The sequence below is a fragment of the Pagrus major genome, chromosome 14 (assembly GCF_040436345.1).
Source record: "Pagrus major chromosome 14, Pma_NU_1.0".
NCBI classification, from domain to species: domain Eukaryota; kingdom Metazoa; phylum Chordata; class Actinopteri; order Spariformes; family Sparidae; genus Pagrus; species Pagrus major.
In genome coordinates, this window is record NC_133228.1 from 5,812,114 (window position 1) to 5,826,196 (window position 14,083).

The following is a 14,083-nucleotide window of genomic DNA, read 5'->3' on the forward strand; positions in this document are numbered from 1 at the left end:
TCTGCTGCTGATCGAACCCACTGTCATTCATTAACTCTGCCCAGTCATGAGACCTTTACCGCTAACGTGGCTGCTGTCATGCCCTCATTATGTTTCTCAATGTTTCATTCACATTGTCCTCTGCCCTCCATTAGATCTGTTAGTTCTGTCATGTAATGATTGACTTCTTCGTGGGATATTTGGGTCAGAACAGTTTGCTCAAGGGCACAGTTACATGAAGGACAGTGGAACCAATTAAAAAGCCTCGTGCTTCTGTCATGCATGTCTTTATGTCCTGAAGAGATGTACACACATACACACTATAAAATCATACTCCATACTCAGTCACACTACAGTATAGTTCTTTATTTTACAGAGCGAATGACATTATCAAACAGTAACATTTAATCTACAGTTTAGACTTCCTTTCTGACCGTAAGGTCATGATGAAGGAACAGTGGAAAAGATGAGATAAATAGTCTTTGGTGACATACAGAAATTAACATACAAAGATAACTTAAATACATAACTTTCTTTAAATAGTTTGGCTAAATATATATATATTTATTCACAGGTGCACACGATGTTCACAGTCATCCTGACGCCACATGGAGTGCACTGACATCTTCAAGGACAATCTCAAATGCAACATTTAAAAAGACAAACCTCATCTAATTTTCACAAGTTCATCATAATGAGTGAAATTCATGAAACTATCAACACGTGTTTGTGTTAAAGTGCTTTCCTGTGACCCTAAAGGAGATCATGTGACTTTCAAATGGAAAAATCAGCATAAATAAACCTAATGAGATCTACCTGCATCCACTCTATCGTACAAAACTAACAGAAACATTTCATATGTTAACTCTGCTCTCATTCCTCTTTGCAACAGAATGCCATGAAAGCTCTAGATGTTTCTATGGGGAGGTATTAGCGGTCGTGCGCAGTTTGCTCACAGATCTTGACATGACGCCACGTCTTGACGTCACAAAAACAAACTGAGCAAAAAAAAAAAATAGTGGGAGCACAATGGTCCAGAACACAGATCAAACACAGGAGATAAGTGTCCTGATAGGCTACGCACAGCAGCTCAAACACACACTCACAAACATCGTGCGTGTGTGAGTGACATAGTACATTTTAAAAAGCAGAGAGATCCACCCGGGTTTCAGAGCGTTTGAAAAGCCTTTTAATGATCCGTCACGAGACACTGATTAGCTCCATTACAGCAGAGAGAATGGCATGTTTCACCTCAGCAAGCCTTTGAACAGATTAGATTCAAGACTAAAGAACCACTGATTATTACCCTTTGACCTCCAGGCCCCCATGATTACAGACAGAAGAGAGAAGAGAGCCAGGATGGGGCTGAGAGACTGAATATAAAAAGAAACTGTTGATTAGAGAGAAGAGACACAAAGTAAAATCAGAAGACACAGACGGAGATATGAAAGAAAACATTATTATATGATGCAGATCACATACTGTAAAGTCATTTGATTTGTCAAGTATTGCCAGGTATTTGGTGAGAATAAACTGTCAGGCTCTTAGGAATACCAAACTTTCATATTTGTAAAATGATATGCAATATAAGAAAGGCTAAAACACTCTGTCCTCTGGTTGTACAATTCATCTAAATGATGTGCACATACAGCAGAAAGTAGGTCAGTCTTGCCTGTATTCCTACTATCACACACCCACTCTCTGCAAACTAAGATCAGGCTACCATATAGTAAAGTCTTGAAATAGAAGTGTTGAAGTATGTAAATAATATGTAATATAATTCTGTTTTATAGCAACGGTTGCATTTTTTGAGTTTAAGGCCTGTTAAATTTTAGCATGCTTGTTGAGTAGGACTTGACCTCAGTTATTCTCAGTCCATCATCCGCCCACCATTTCAGAGACGGACATATTTAGAGAGAATGAAACATCGGGGCATGTATTTTTGATTTGCTGCTAAGCTTCGAGTGCATATTTGAAATTGGGCACTCTTACACCTAACATTTTGGTCACTGTGGTCTCTCATTAGAAAACCCGCAATGTAACAGTTGAGCTTTTAGTCGTCATCTCAGGACTAACTTAAACCCATTTTAACATACCACATGTGAACAACAAGGGTGCTGTTGCTGGCAACACAATCATGTTTATGCTATAACATGTTGGCAAGCATTGCCTATGGAAAACAGTTGACCTTTAGTTATTCGTTCTTCCTCAAAATTACTCTTATCCACTCTATCTCAGGTATTTAATTAGCAGATTGGAAGTTCTACGAGTGGATTTAGAGCCTCATTATGACCTCCAATCATGCGAAGTATGGGTTAGAAAAAAAGAAGCTTTTAGTGTTTCTTAATCACAGAAGATGACTTGCCAAAACAAGGGAGCAAGAACACTCCAAAAAAATACTAATTTCTTAATTGAAAAGGGGTTTTCCAAATAGGGCTGCAGGTAAAGATTATTTACACAATTAATTAAAATTAAAGTGTATCCATTGTCTATAAAATGTCAAAAAATTGTGAAAAATGCTCATCACAATTCCCAAATTTGCTTCTAACCCAAAGACTTGGGACATTTACTGTCATAAATGACAAGAAAAGCAGCAAATTCTTACATTTTAGAAGCTGGAACCAGCAGCAAATAGCTGAAACAATTCATCAAAAGTTAAAATAGTTGGCAATTCATTTTCTTTCAAATTGACTATCATTGCAGCTCTATTTCCAAAACTCCCTCAAAGCCCACTCAACTTTACTAGATTGACCCTTTGCTATAAAGCATCAACCCAGTGTGATTATTTAGTAACAATATAAGCTGATTTTTCTGTTTCTGGCACAGAACCACGTAAAGGGTTGGTTTAACAAAATTGCAAAAGAACCCGACCCATTTCCTGGTTCACCTGAGCAAAGTTACTTTTGGTTTTATTTGCCCAAGATATGTGTCTGAGGTTTCTACATCCACCCCAAGACAAGGGAGGTGAATAGAAGTTTGACTGTGGTGCTCACAGAACAAGCATAAAAAAGTTATTTTAAAATATGCCGCAGGAATAAGGGAAAATTGTTGGGTTTTCTTTGTAATTTTTGGTAAACCAACCCTTTTAATATCTGCAAGCTCAAGACTACATATGTGCATGTGTGTAGATGCCACATGCCTTGCACTTTATTAGTGTTGAATGTGCAGACCATGGGAGGCTCAGGGCCCCCCTCTCCTGCTGAGGCGGTACATATGACTGAAGTGATTAGGTCAGGTTTATTAAACTGCTGTCACCCACAGTCCTGACTTGCAAGGGGAACTTATGAATCACGTGAAAGGGCTAATATTTCAGACTTGGCCTCCTGTGGGGAAAATGCCAGCAGCAGTGCGCCGGAGCTGTGATTCATGGCTCTAAGGTTCACTTTGCCACCTACTGTCTTGGCCACTATAATGCAACATTGAAACTGATCCTTTGGGAGGTCAGTTTCTGTGTAGATTCCTCCCAAGTCTCTGGATGCTGACCCTCTTCTTTTTCATTTTCAGCGTGGAGTTTATGTGGTTGAGTCCTGACCCAGAGTGCTCTTAAACTCTGGTGTAACCCAAGATGCTGTGGCGGGGTTCACATGTAAGCTGTGGTCCTGCAACACAAAGTCCTGCTGTGTGACGAATTCCCAGTTCAATTGAAAGCTTGTGGAATACTCCGAGGATGTTCATATTGAAATTATATATGCAGTTGTGAAACGACCTGGGAGTTCCAAAGTTGACAAAAAGGGGGGCAACAAAAAAGAGGTGAAAGGGTTCATTGGGTCGTTTACGGGGTCTTTGGGAATACATTGGTTTTGACAGGACTCCGGCTCTGAGTGCACGTTGAAATCCACATTAGGGGCTTAAGTGTTTGATCAATGAGCCACGGGATAACCACCTCTGGGTGGGGGGGGGTCAGTTGGCAGACAGGGCCAGGCCATTGAATGGTGTTGAGGACAAGCCTTCATTCGTACATTAACAGGATTAGGATGTCAAACTGAGGCCTCTTGGCTTCTTTTGGCGTTCAGGAGGGAGAACCAAAAAGACTTTGACGAGAGTTGAACGTCCTTCAAAAATGCGTTCTCAGGATGGAGAACTCAAACGGGGGGTTTTGAAGATGATTCAATCAGTCATAATCTGATTTGAATCTTCAAATCCATCAATGAGTACAAAGAGACGCACAACAGTCATTTTAAGAGGAGTATAATTGTCATTTTGAGATAGATAACAAATGGACTACATCAACTCTAATGCAAAAGCTACCACTAGCACATAAAGAGATAAATAAATGAATATATAGATAGACTTGCTGTGGGGTTTGGGGGTATAAACTGACTCATCCATAACTATGGGGGCTTCTGGGGTTGATGGGGGATGAGTCTTCTCTGCCACTCTGACCAATGAGCTGATAGAGCCGGTGGCTGAGGTTCTGCACTTGGCATGTTCCCAAGACGCAACCCACTCTCATCAGCTGGGCGTGGTGGGGGTAGTGGTGACCACCTCGTGATCCCGAGTGGGCATGGCGACGAGCTCTCAGCGCCCTCTTCTCGATCTGTGAAGCCTCAGCAGGTCGTGCCCATGCCAGGCTTGCCAAGGCCATTCTCACTCCTGAAGCTGGCTGGTGTCTCATAAAACCGGGCAGCCATTTTGGGGATTGGCTGGGGACTGTAGAAGGGACAGTGACGTGGGTCTGGCTTCCTGACACTGAGGCTCTATCTTCTCTCTGGTCATTAAACTTGTGGAGGAGGTCCAACCTGAGGAAGAAAGACAAATAAGGTGAAAAGCTGTCCCGAAGTTGTATGAGTATTGATCATTTATTTGGATTTAAAGCACATGAGAAATGCACCACTGAAGATTAAAAATGGAGGAGAATGCTGGCACCTGGACAAATAAAAATACATTTTAAAACACCATCAGAATGAGGCGAAGAGTCTGTGGCCATGTTAGCAGCTGTGTACTTAGACATGACATTGTTTTTTAGCTAAATCCTAACATCGGCATGCTAACATGCTCATAATGACAATGTTTACAATCTGATGCATTTTTGCATGCTAACGTGTGCTAATAATCAATAAACACTGTATACAGTTGAGGCTGATAGGAATGCATTTGTTTTGCAGGCATTTGGTCATCGACCAAAGTTTCAAGACCAATTACAATTTTGACTTGATGAAGTTGAGTGATGAGCAAAGTTATTACAATTCATGCAATAGTTATTGAGTCATTTCACTAAAATATCAAGCATTTTAGCTTCCGTTCATAGTCTGTTGTAGTCAAAGTAGTATTGACAAATCACAGCCGCAGACTTGGGTTGAATGCAGATAAACAGTCCATGTGGAGAGCAAAATAGGCAGAAAGGATTGGCAATCCCTCCAGTTCAGTCTGGACCAAAGGTGTGGACTGACTGACTAACATTGCCATTCTTAGCTAGCATTGCTAATTAAACTGTAAAATCAGAGAAAAACGTCTATGTCTAAATTATTGCTGCAACCATGGGTAGAAAAAATAGAAAAGGTTTTTAGAAAAAAAAGAAGCACTTTAGTCACACAAACACTTGCCAGCATTGTTACTATAACAACTAATGTTGTAAGGGTACAAGTAATTCTGCAGAAATCCGATTAGCTGTACAAAGCAGCTTTGATAAACAAATCATTTTTGCCTGCTGTCTGGACACAGCGTGGCTCCCTGCACTGACATCCATCCACGTGGACACCATGCCCATCTCTTAATGCACCACATAAAAGTTAATGGCTTCTCACATGTTGACTCAAACAACATGTGCTCTGAGTCAGCCTTGCTTATTGCATTATACAATCAAGACCTGCACCTCCCTGCATTTTAATGCCCAGCTGGATTTCACTGGTAGCTAAGGGAGATTTAGCCTGGCCAGCCATGCCTGAGTGGTGCTGAGGTCCACGGGTGAACATTAAAATCTCAGCTGAGAAATAAAACAAAGAATTTAAACAAAACAAGACATAAGTGATGTGGGATCATGTTTAACAAACACAATTGCTGATGAAAATCTATCTGCGTGACTCAGCTGGACATGTTCACAGATGAGGTAATGTTTTAGAGTTGTATTCATGTTACATTTAGTCACGTTCGCCAACTTCCTCCCTCACTCTCTGCCTTTCTCCCAGAAGTTATAGTGACAGGCGACCAGAACATGCTGTTACCTTGTGTAAAATAACAGATTTCACTTGGTTTGAACATTGTCAGAAACATTTGGGATAATGTTACTTACATTGTCACAACTGTTTTAGACATTTCAATGCAGAGATGTTTCATATTGTAGCTTTAAAACCTGGCTGAATTAAATACACTCACAAAAAGCAGGCTTCTGAGAAAGCACATCAGACTAAATGGCCTGTTAAGATGTTCAGGCTCTGCAGTGCGGTGGACCAGCGGGTACAGGACATTCAACAAACACAGCGCCGAACAGCTTGCCATCTGTTCATTGTTTGTCAAAGACAGTCACTTCTCACAACTTGACCTGCAGCTCCTCACTCAACTGTCCCCGCTGTTTGTAGAGCACAGTGCAACTCAAGTCCCTGAGTGTTGACCCATGACCACCGCTGAAGGTCGTAGAGAAGTGGAAAGAGCTGTTACCCCTGGCAGCCAGAGATGAATAGGATATAAATATAATGAGGTTTAAAAACAGCATCAGGGCAAATATATCTGCCATTTGCTTTTCTGAGTCAAAGGGAAAAAAATCTTCCACCGCATCAGGTTTGGTAACATTTTTCCAATGTTTTCAGAGGCAGTGGCCACAGCTGATCTAATTTTATAAAATGTATTCCAATGTGAAATGCTGACTCGTGCTATTTCACCGTGAACACTCATAGTGAGGTTGAGATATGAGATGGTGCTATGGTGGGTGTTGGACTTCTCAGTTAAATGTGAAGCTTTTGGTTTATTCAGCCGGTTCAGCTGCCGGCTCACTGCTGTCAAGACTGGTAGCTTGTAGGAGACCTGCTGTCCAACAGTGGCAGTGGCTGAATAAATAGCTGCATAATGCCAGGCCACAGACAGAGACAAGCACTATTTCCAAGACAGACTTGGTGTGCCTTGGTGCCACATCACCAAGTTACACCCACCTGATCTGCAGAGTGAATGTTGCTTTTGACTGCACTGGAAAGCTGTTCACATGGGTCACGTGGCAGCAGTAGTGGCCCTGCACCACATTTCTGTTTTTGTTACATTTGTATGTAACACTTCATAGCCCACCCACATAATGTACATGTTGCGTATCTCTAAATGTATATTTATAGTACCTGCATTGCGCTTTCACTGTTTTTAAACTGATTAGGGGTGGATTTGAATTTATTCTTTACAAGATTTCCTAACAGTACCTGAGTACCTAAATGTGGTGCACTTCACTAAGCATCTTAAACAAGCAGATAAGTGACCGGGAATGAGGTCTGCATTTTGTTCTTGGCCAGGTCAACCTAACAACTTTTATCAATCGAACACAAACCCTCCAACCCTCACATGGGATTGGACTTTGCATGTCTGCATCTAAATCTCCAATTGGCTGGAAACCAAGTGGCTAGTAAGGACATCTGTGTCAGCTGGTAGATAACGTTCATATAAATACATAAGGTTAAATGTGTTTGCAATGGTTTGCTTATTTCAATTCAGGTCTGATATTGTTTTGTTTGATTTGAAGAATTATAACAGAATTACCATCTAAGTAATTCTCTACAGGCAAATTGAAATGTCATAATTGATGTTAATAGCTATGTGAAGTATATGTAATGGAGGGAAAAGCCTAACCCTTAGTCAGCCTGTGCTGAGACAGCTCCAGTTACATCCTCCTTAAAAAGACTTGCAGTAGAGAACTCGTTTACATTTCATCTCACAAGACAGGCCAATTTGGCTCTTAAGAGCCTAATCCCACTACTCGAAGGTAATAGAGATCTCCATGATTGGCAGACGATCAAAGATATCCAAGCTACTTTGTCTTTAATTGTTCAGCCCACTGTGGTTTTTAACACCTAGCGTGGTCTTGGTTAAAGGGCTTTAAACTAAAATTCCTTTTGACTGAAGATGATTTCAAAGGTTTTACAGTTCAACAAAAGGCCAGGCTGATCCCTTTGTGCTGCCTTGTTTGGTTTTTCTTTTGTTTTAACCTGACAGCATTGCCGCCTCTAAGACAAGGAACCAAAACTAGAGTCTCCCCATGTGTAAAATGTCATTGTCCATCACAATGTTTCACTGCGGACATCATCATACACCAATTGGGCAGGCGTCGGCCAACCCTGATACATGTGCCCTTACAATAACTTCAACCCTAACTCTGGTACCATGCTGCTGATACACTACAGGCTGAAGCTTACCCAGGGCAGCCTTAATCAGCAGTAAATATGGCACATTCATTGGTAATCTCCCAGTAGGTAACAGTGGGGAGATTGTTGTTAGCAGGAAGCAGGACAAAAATAAAGGAAAGGTGATTTATGTCACATGAAACACTGGTCTACTTGATCGGTAGCAGTTCTGTTTTCATAACCTCCTCAATGGGGTGTGACTTACTAAATACAAGCAAAACTGGACTTAGCCACCCAGTAAATGACACTGAGAGCAGATGCCAAGTTAAAAAACTATACAGTTGCTACAAAAACCAAATTTTTGCAATGCGAGTAGAGAAAACACTCGCAATCACATCGTCAAAAAACAGCAGGTTTTGTCTCATCTTTGTTTTCCCGTAAGCCTTTCGATCCACTCCCCGACTATAAGCCACTACCTCTTATATATATATACAGTATACATGTGCATTCATGCCTCCTCAACGCAGTGGCTTTCTGTGGAGTGGAAACCTGCTCTTTAAGGATATGGAGGGCGGAATTTAGGTCTTAACCATTAATCCACAGTGGAATTCTCTGCCTGCTTGGTTGCAGCTTCTCCTCAAACCTCCTCAACTTCAGCCTGGGTTTGGTCAGATTGACTCCCACGGAGCCATATGACTGTTTATATCATACTTATATATGTCTGAGCAGCACAAGCCAAAATTCCTGTTTACAACACGCAACCAATTACAGAAGACATATGAGAAGAGGCCTCTCTTAAGATGATTTGCAGAGGAGGCAATCCTGGTTTCAATCATTCTGGGAGCATAAAAGTGCTTCTCTGAGATGTATATTTCTGATCTATACTCGCTAAAGAGAGAGTTCCTACGTAAGGTGTAAACATTTCAGAACATAGATAGCAAACATCAACAAGGCAGGAAGCCACCCCATGTGAGATGAATTCAGTCTGTTTCTCAGGTAAATATTATGTTAAGAGTATCTACAGTGGACGTCCGAACTCCATGCTGTTCAAATCCACGCTTACAAGAGTGGGTTAATGATTTAACAAGCTGTTTGGGGAAAAACATGACTTTATTTGGCCTTGAAAAAGTTCCAACAACCTTGCATCCACAACATATACACACAGACTGACTTGTCATGTCATTGTACCGCGGTCCAGACGAATCAGAGGCAGAGTAACGAAAGCTTGACCGCAAATCAGCTTTACATCTCTGTCTCGAAGCAATAAGCCACTTCCCACTTCTGGAATCTGTATTGTAAAGCGGCATCGCCTGCTAAAGCCATATTTAACTCATTGCTTGGCTGCGGATCCCAGCTATTTTCCTTTACAAAAAAGCCCACAAGACGTTATGTAAAACGACAATGAAGGGTATGCCTTGCGTGTGATCCCAAGAACATGCAATTTCTCCTTGTTCAGAAAGCACCCATCAGGCATTGTTGCAGCGCCTATGTGGAATTTGGTCGTGTCCTTATCAGGACACATAGGGACAGCATGGACACCACAGAACAGGGAAGGAATGACATCTGAGCTCAGACACACTCTGCATCCAACAGGAGAGAAATGTGGAGATGTCTGTTATTATCATGTGGTCAGTATCTGACAGAAACAGAACAGGATGTACTCTATTTAGAGAAAGAGAGAATTTACTGTCCTAATAAAAGGCAAACAGGACATTTATGAGAGATGTGCAAAGTGAGAACTGTGAAGCAGGACAACTGACGGGGGAGGAAACCTCTCACTGTGTTGTCAGAGTAAGAGACATTTGTGTAGGCTGTGCCCCACCCAGACACCCTCCGTGAGTTACATGTTCAACCAGAAAGGCACTCAGTAGAGTCCATTCCCATTTTTTTCATCAAAATGCATTCATTATTCCCCGAGACATTAACGAAAATGTTGAAAAACACCTTATGTCACAATGTTAAAGAAAAGTGAGAAAATATTCCTGGATCCGCACCAAAGGTTAATAGGGTCTATTCCTGTCCGAGGCCCATCCTCCATTCAATTTTGGAGGAAATCTGTTCCAGTAGTTTTTGTGAAATCCTGCTGACAAACCAACCAAAAAACAAACGGACACGGGTAAAAACAAAAACATAACCTTACAAACTGCGGTTGGTGGTTACAATACTGTAATCACGGTTCAACCTCCAGCTACGCTGCTTTTAACTTGGATGGGTGAACCATGGAGCACAATTGTGTTTGTGGTGGGAAGCCAGTGAGGGATCACATCTTTAGCACTGTATAAATTACTTCTACTGGTTGCTCAGGGTTTAGCTGAGGTAACTCTTGTTGAAGCTGTCCTCAGTCTATGTGTAAGGGAGTCAGCATGTCTACACTCTCCCCGGAGTCAACAGTCCAAAACATACAGTAGCAGTGAGCAGGCATATGCTACTCAAAAGTTCATAAAAAACTTTTATGGAAAATAACAAGTACACTGATGAAGATAAGCACGTCAAGGTGTTCACATGACAATTTCTGTCATTTTGAGCCCTGCCTTTCTCAAGTATCACTTAATAATTTGTAAGGAAAAGGGTAGATAGGTAGTGGCCAAAATACTAAAACAAATATTAACTGCTGCATCAGTTTGTAGATGCAGCAAGAAACAAACAAAGAAATGACCCATGCTGGTAATGGCCCTGACACTTTCAAACAATGATGGGACTCATGGGGGATTATAGTAATGGGCAGGTGTAGTGTGGGAGTAACACAAACAGACAGCAGATACAGGAGCTCCTTCCCAGGTTTTTGCAGCAGGTGTTCACCATTTGAACACACACACTTTGACACACACATGCAAGACATGGCCACCTGGAGGAAAGTTCCACTCCCAGATCTTCTTACAGTGTCACGTTATCAGTATTAGATGTCAAGTGCTTTCTTCAAACCCCCTTCATTCCTGCCTTACTATAGCAACCTGCCCATCACTGAATGTGGAACTTTTTTTCAAATTGATCTCTAAGATTCTTTTTAATTAATTTGAAATTTTCTTATCGATGCTAACAATGCTAATGTTCCTGCTACAATACTACAGCTGTCCCCAAACAACACCAGTGATATCTCAGCAGTATCCTTGATATCTCAGTCAGATGGGATAAGCTGCAAAGTCCTTGTCAGCCAAAATTTTCTTTGTTCAATCACAACTTAAAGGTGATGCATAGACAGGACAGACTCAGAGCAGGCCTTGATGCTTGTCTTCGTCCAAGACCCGCACATCCCAACACTGAGTCCCCCTCCCTCCCAGGGCTGACACTGAGCCAGCAGCTGTGGATCCAAACTCTACCAGAAGAGGGCGTTCACACACCAACTCATCCACATTCCTCACTGCTCTTCAACAGTGTAACTCCTCTCTCATATTGCATCGCTGGCAGACCTCCCTCACTCATCATCAGTAAACAGTGCATTATGTGTGTTGAACTGTTAGTAATCAAACTGGTTGTTATGCTGTTGCCTAATGTTTGATGCAGGGCTTAGGGGGTGGAAAACTACAGGTGCCACTCAATGACAATAGCTATGCTGGTATTTCTGGCCGGGCTATTCATGGATACCAACTGGTTTTCCCACCTCCGAAATAACAGTTTTCCGTACAGAATCGCAGGGAGATTAAACCAAACAAAACCTCTATAAACAGTTACTCATGTGATGGCTGTTAGGATCGAGAAGTGGAGGAAGAAGAAGAAGAAGAAGAAGAAGAAGAAGCAGAAAAGAGAGAATCATCATTTTGTGAAATGTTTGAAGTGGTTGAATTGTTCACAGAATATGGATTAAATGCATCAGTGGTGCCAATTAGCTGATTTGGCATATAGATCTGCTGTAAAATGTGGAAAGTTCACACTTCAATTCCCACTTCACACTATAACCTGCATGACCTCATGATCAGTTACTTTAACTTTAGCCTACCTTATACTTAAAAAGTGATATCCTACCATTGAAATTAAAGCTACAATAACTTACTACTGATACAAACATTTTTAGGCTAAGTCACTAAAAAAGTTTTATGAAAAAAATGGATTTTCGTTTGGTTGGGTCTGTAGTCATAATGGTAATTTAAATATAGTCTAGCAATTCCTAACACTGTCACTGACTTGGTCTCCAGCAGGGCTTCTCTCAAGGAGAGATAAAGTGATTTCACTTTATCATGGCGAGGCTTTGACCTTGCAGTCTTTTAATCTCCCCGACACAACAACATGGCAGTTTCACTTTTACACACAGTGACCCCGGTGATAGCTTAAGTTACACTGGCTAAATTATTCGGTCTTGCTCTAGCCGCGTTGAGTAACTCAAAAAAGCCAACAAAAACTGAACTCAAACAATAAGTTAGAGCAAATAGTGAGAGTTGTATGAATGCTAATGTATTAAAACGTGTTTAAACAAAGCCACATACCACTGGCAAACGGCGAAAAGGTCATCCATTTGAAGCCAGGAAAATGTCAGCTAGCTTAAAACAAAAACTTTGTAGCCAACTGACGTATTTACACACTAAAGACTACTGTCATAAGAAAAAAAACATGTTCAACACATCGTTTAATATCTAATAACGTCACTGTAGCTAATTCATATGTAATAATAAATATAATATTGCGCTTTAAGCCCCTACCAAGCAGGTCTGAGTGGCCATTCAGTGCAGAGCGGCGCGGTAATGTTGAAATGAACGGCGGCTCCAGGTGCGTTTATCTGTTATGTTTAGGGATCCGATCCAGCCAATCAGAAGCCAGGAGCGGGTGTTAAAGCTGAATAAAGTAAGGAGCGCGTCCTACCTGTTCCTGTCGGGACGATCCTCAGCCGGCAGTGCCAGCAGCTGCTGGAGGGAAACCAGGCTGATGCAATACACAGTAAGCGGGAGAAGGGACCGCATCTCCGGGCCAACTTTTACTTCGCACCCTCTCTGGGAAGGAGGGGGCGACCACACAGACTGGGCGAAGTTGAAATCCCAAGAGTGGGAGAAAAAAATGGAGACAAAAATACTGATAAAGAGGAAAATGTTCCAAAAAGGTTGATGCTGGGGTTGTATATCCAAAACTTGGCAGTGGAGATGAAAGCTCTGGAGAAAGCAGAAGAAATAAATGATCAATCAACCTGTTGTTCACTGAAACAGATAAGAGCCGGTGGACGTGTGCCTCAGGACTTTACTCCACTTGCATTCATTAATACTCTTCAATGAATGAACCACTTTTCACTAAACAGGCTGAACTGAAATGCCCAGTAGTTTCTCCTCTGCTCATGAACCTCTACTTTTTAACACCAGATGCATTTTTTTTTTCTGAAAATGTCCAAAAATGCAACCTCCACCCATGATGCAAATGCTTTTAGCAAACTATTCCATTTAATTAATACTCATATCATAAGTAAAGAGCAGTCTTACCTTCTTGCTATTTCCAGCTCAGGATCTGTCTTTAGTTGTTAGTACGTTTTTTTTCTTCTCCCATGAATCCAAACGTGTTGTTGGTCAAGATCAAGTTTTCCAGTGTGAAGCTGAGCGCCTGCTGACATTGTGGATTTAAATAGTGAGTGAGAGTGGGCGGAGTTCACTGACTCGTGAAGGTGGGCAACTCCGGAGGCAAAGGTGCTGTCACATCATCAGGCTGTCTGCCATGCTGGGAATCTTACACACTGATGTGTCTGGAAAACATTGAACCCTGCAGGAAATACCCTGATCGACCGTGTTTTATGGCAACTGAATGACTATTCATTTTATACACTTTATTATATGAATGAACCATATCACAGAACAGCTACAAGCTCCATTATGTTGCTAAAGATACTGATATAGACCCCAAGGGTATGTCAAGTTTACTATAAAATGAGCATTGAGCATCAT

General features: G+C 41.5%; 1 protein-coding gene across 2 annotated transcripts; it reads right to left on the reverse strand.

Moving 5' to 3' along the window:
- Nucleotides 1–330: 330 nt before the first annotated feature.
- Nucleotides 331–13,739, reverse strand: adm2a (adrenomedullin 2a). 2 transcript variants are annotated; one of them, XM_073480612.1, is made up of 3 exons: nt 13,628–13,739; nt 13,023–13,306; nt 331–4,718 (listed from the first exon to the last, which is right to left on the reverse strand). In XM_073480612.1, the coding sequence occupies exons 2-3, from the start codon at nt 13,118–13,120 to the stop codon at nt 4,301–4,303; spliced, it is 516 nt and encodes a 171-aa protein (XP_073336713.1). In that variant the 5' UTR covers nt 13,121–13,306; nt 13,628–13,739; the 3' UTR covers nt 331–4,300. The 2 variants fall into 2 exon arrangements, with proteins under 2 accessions (XP_073336713.1, XP_073336714.1); XM_073480613.1 differs by lacking the exons at nt 13,023–13,306; nt 13,628–13,739 and adding an exon at nt 12,650–12,754.
- Between the last annotated feature and the right edge of the window lie 344 nt (nt 13,740–14,083).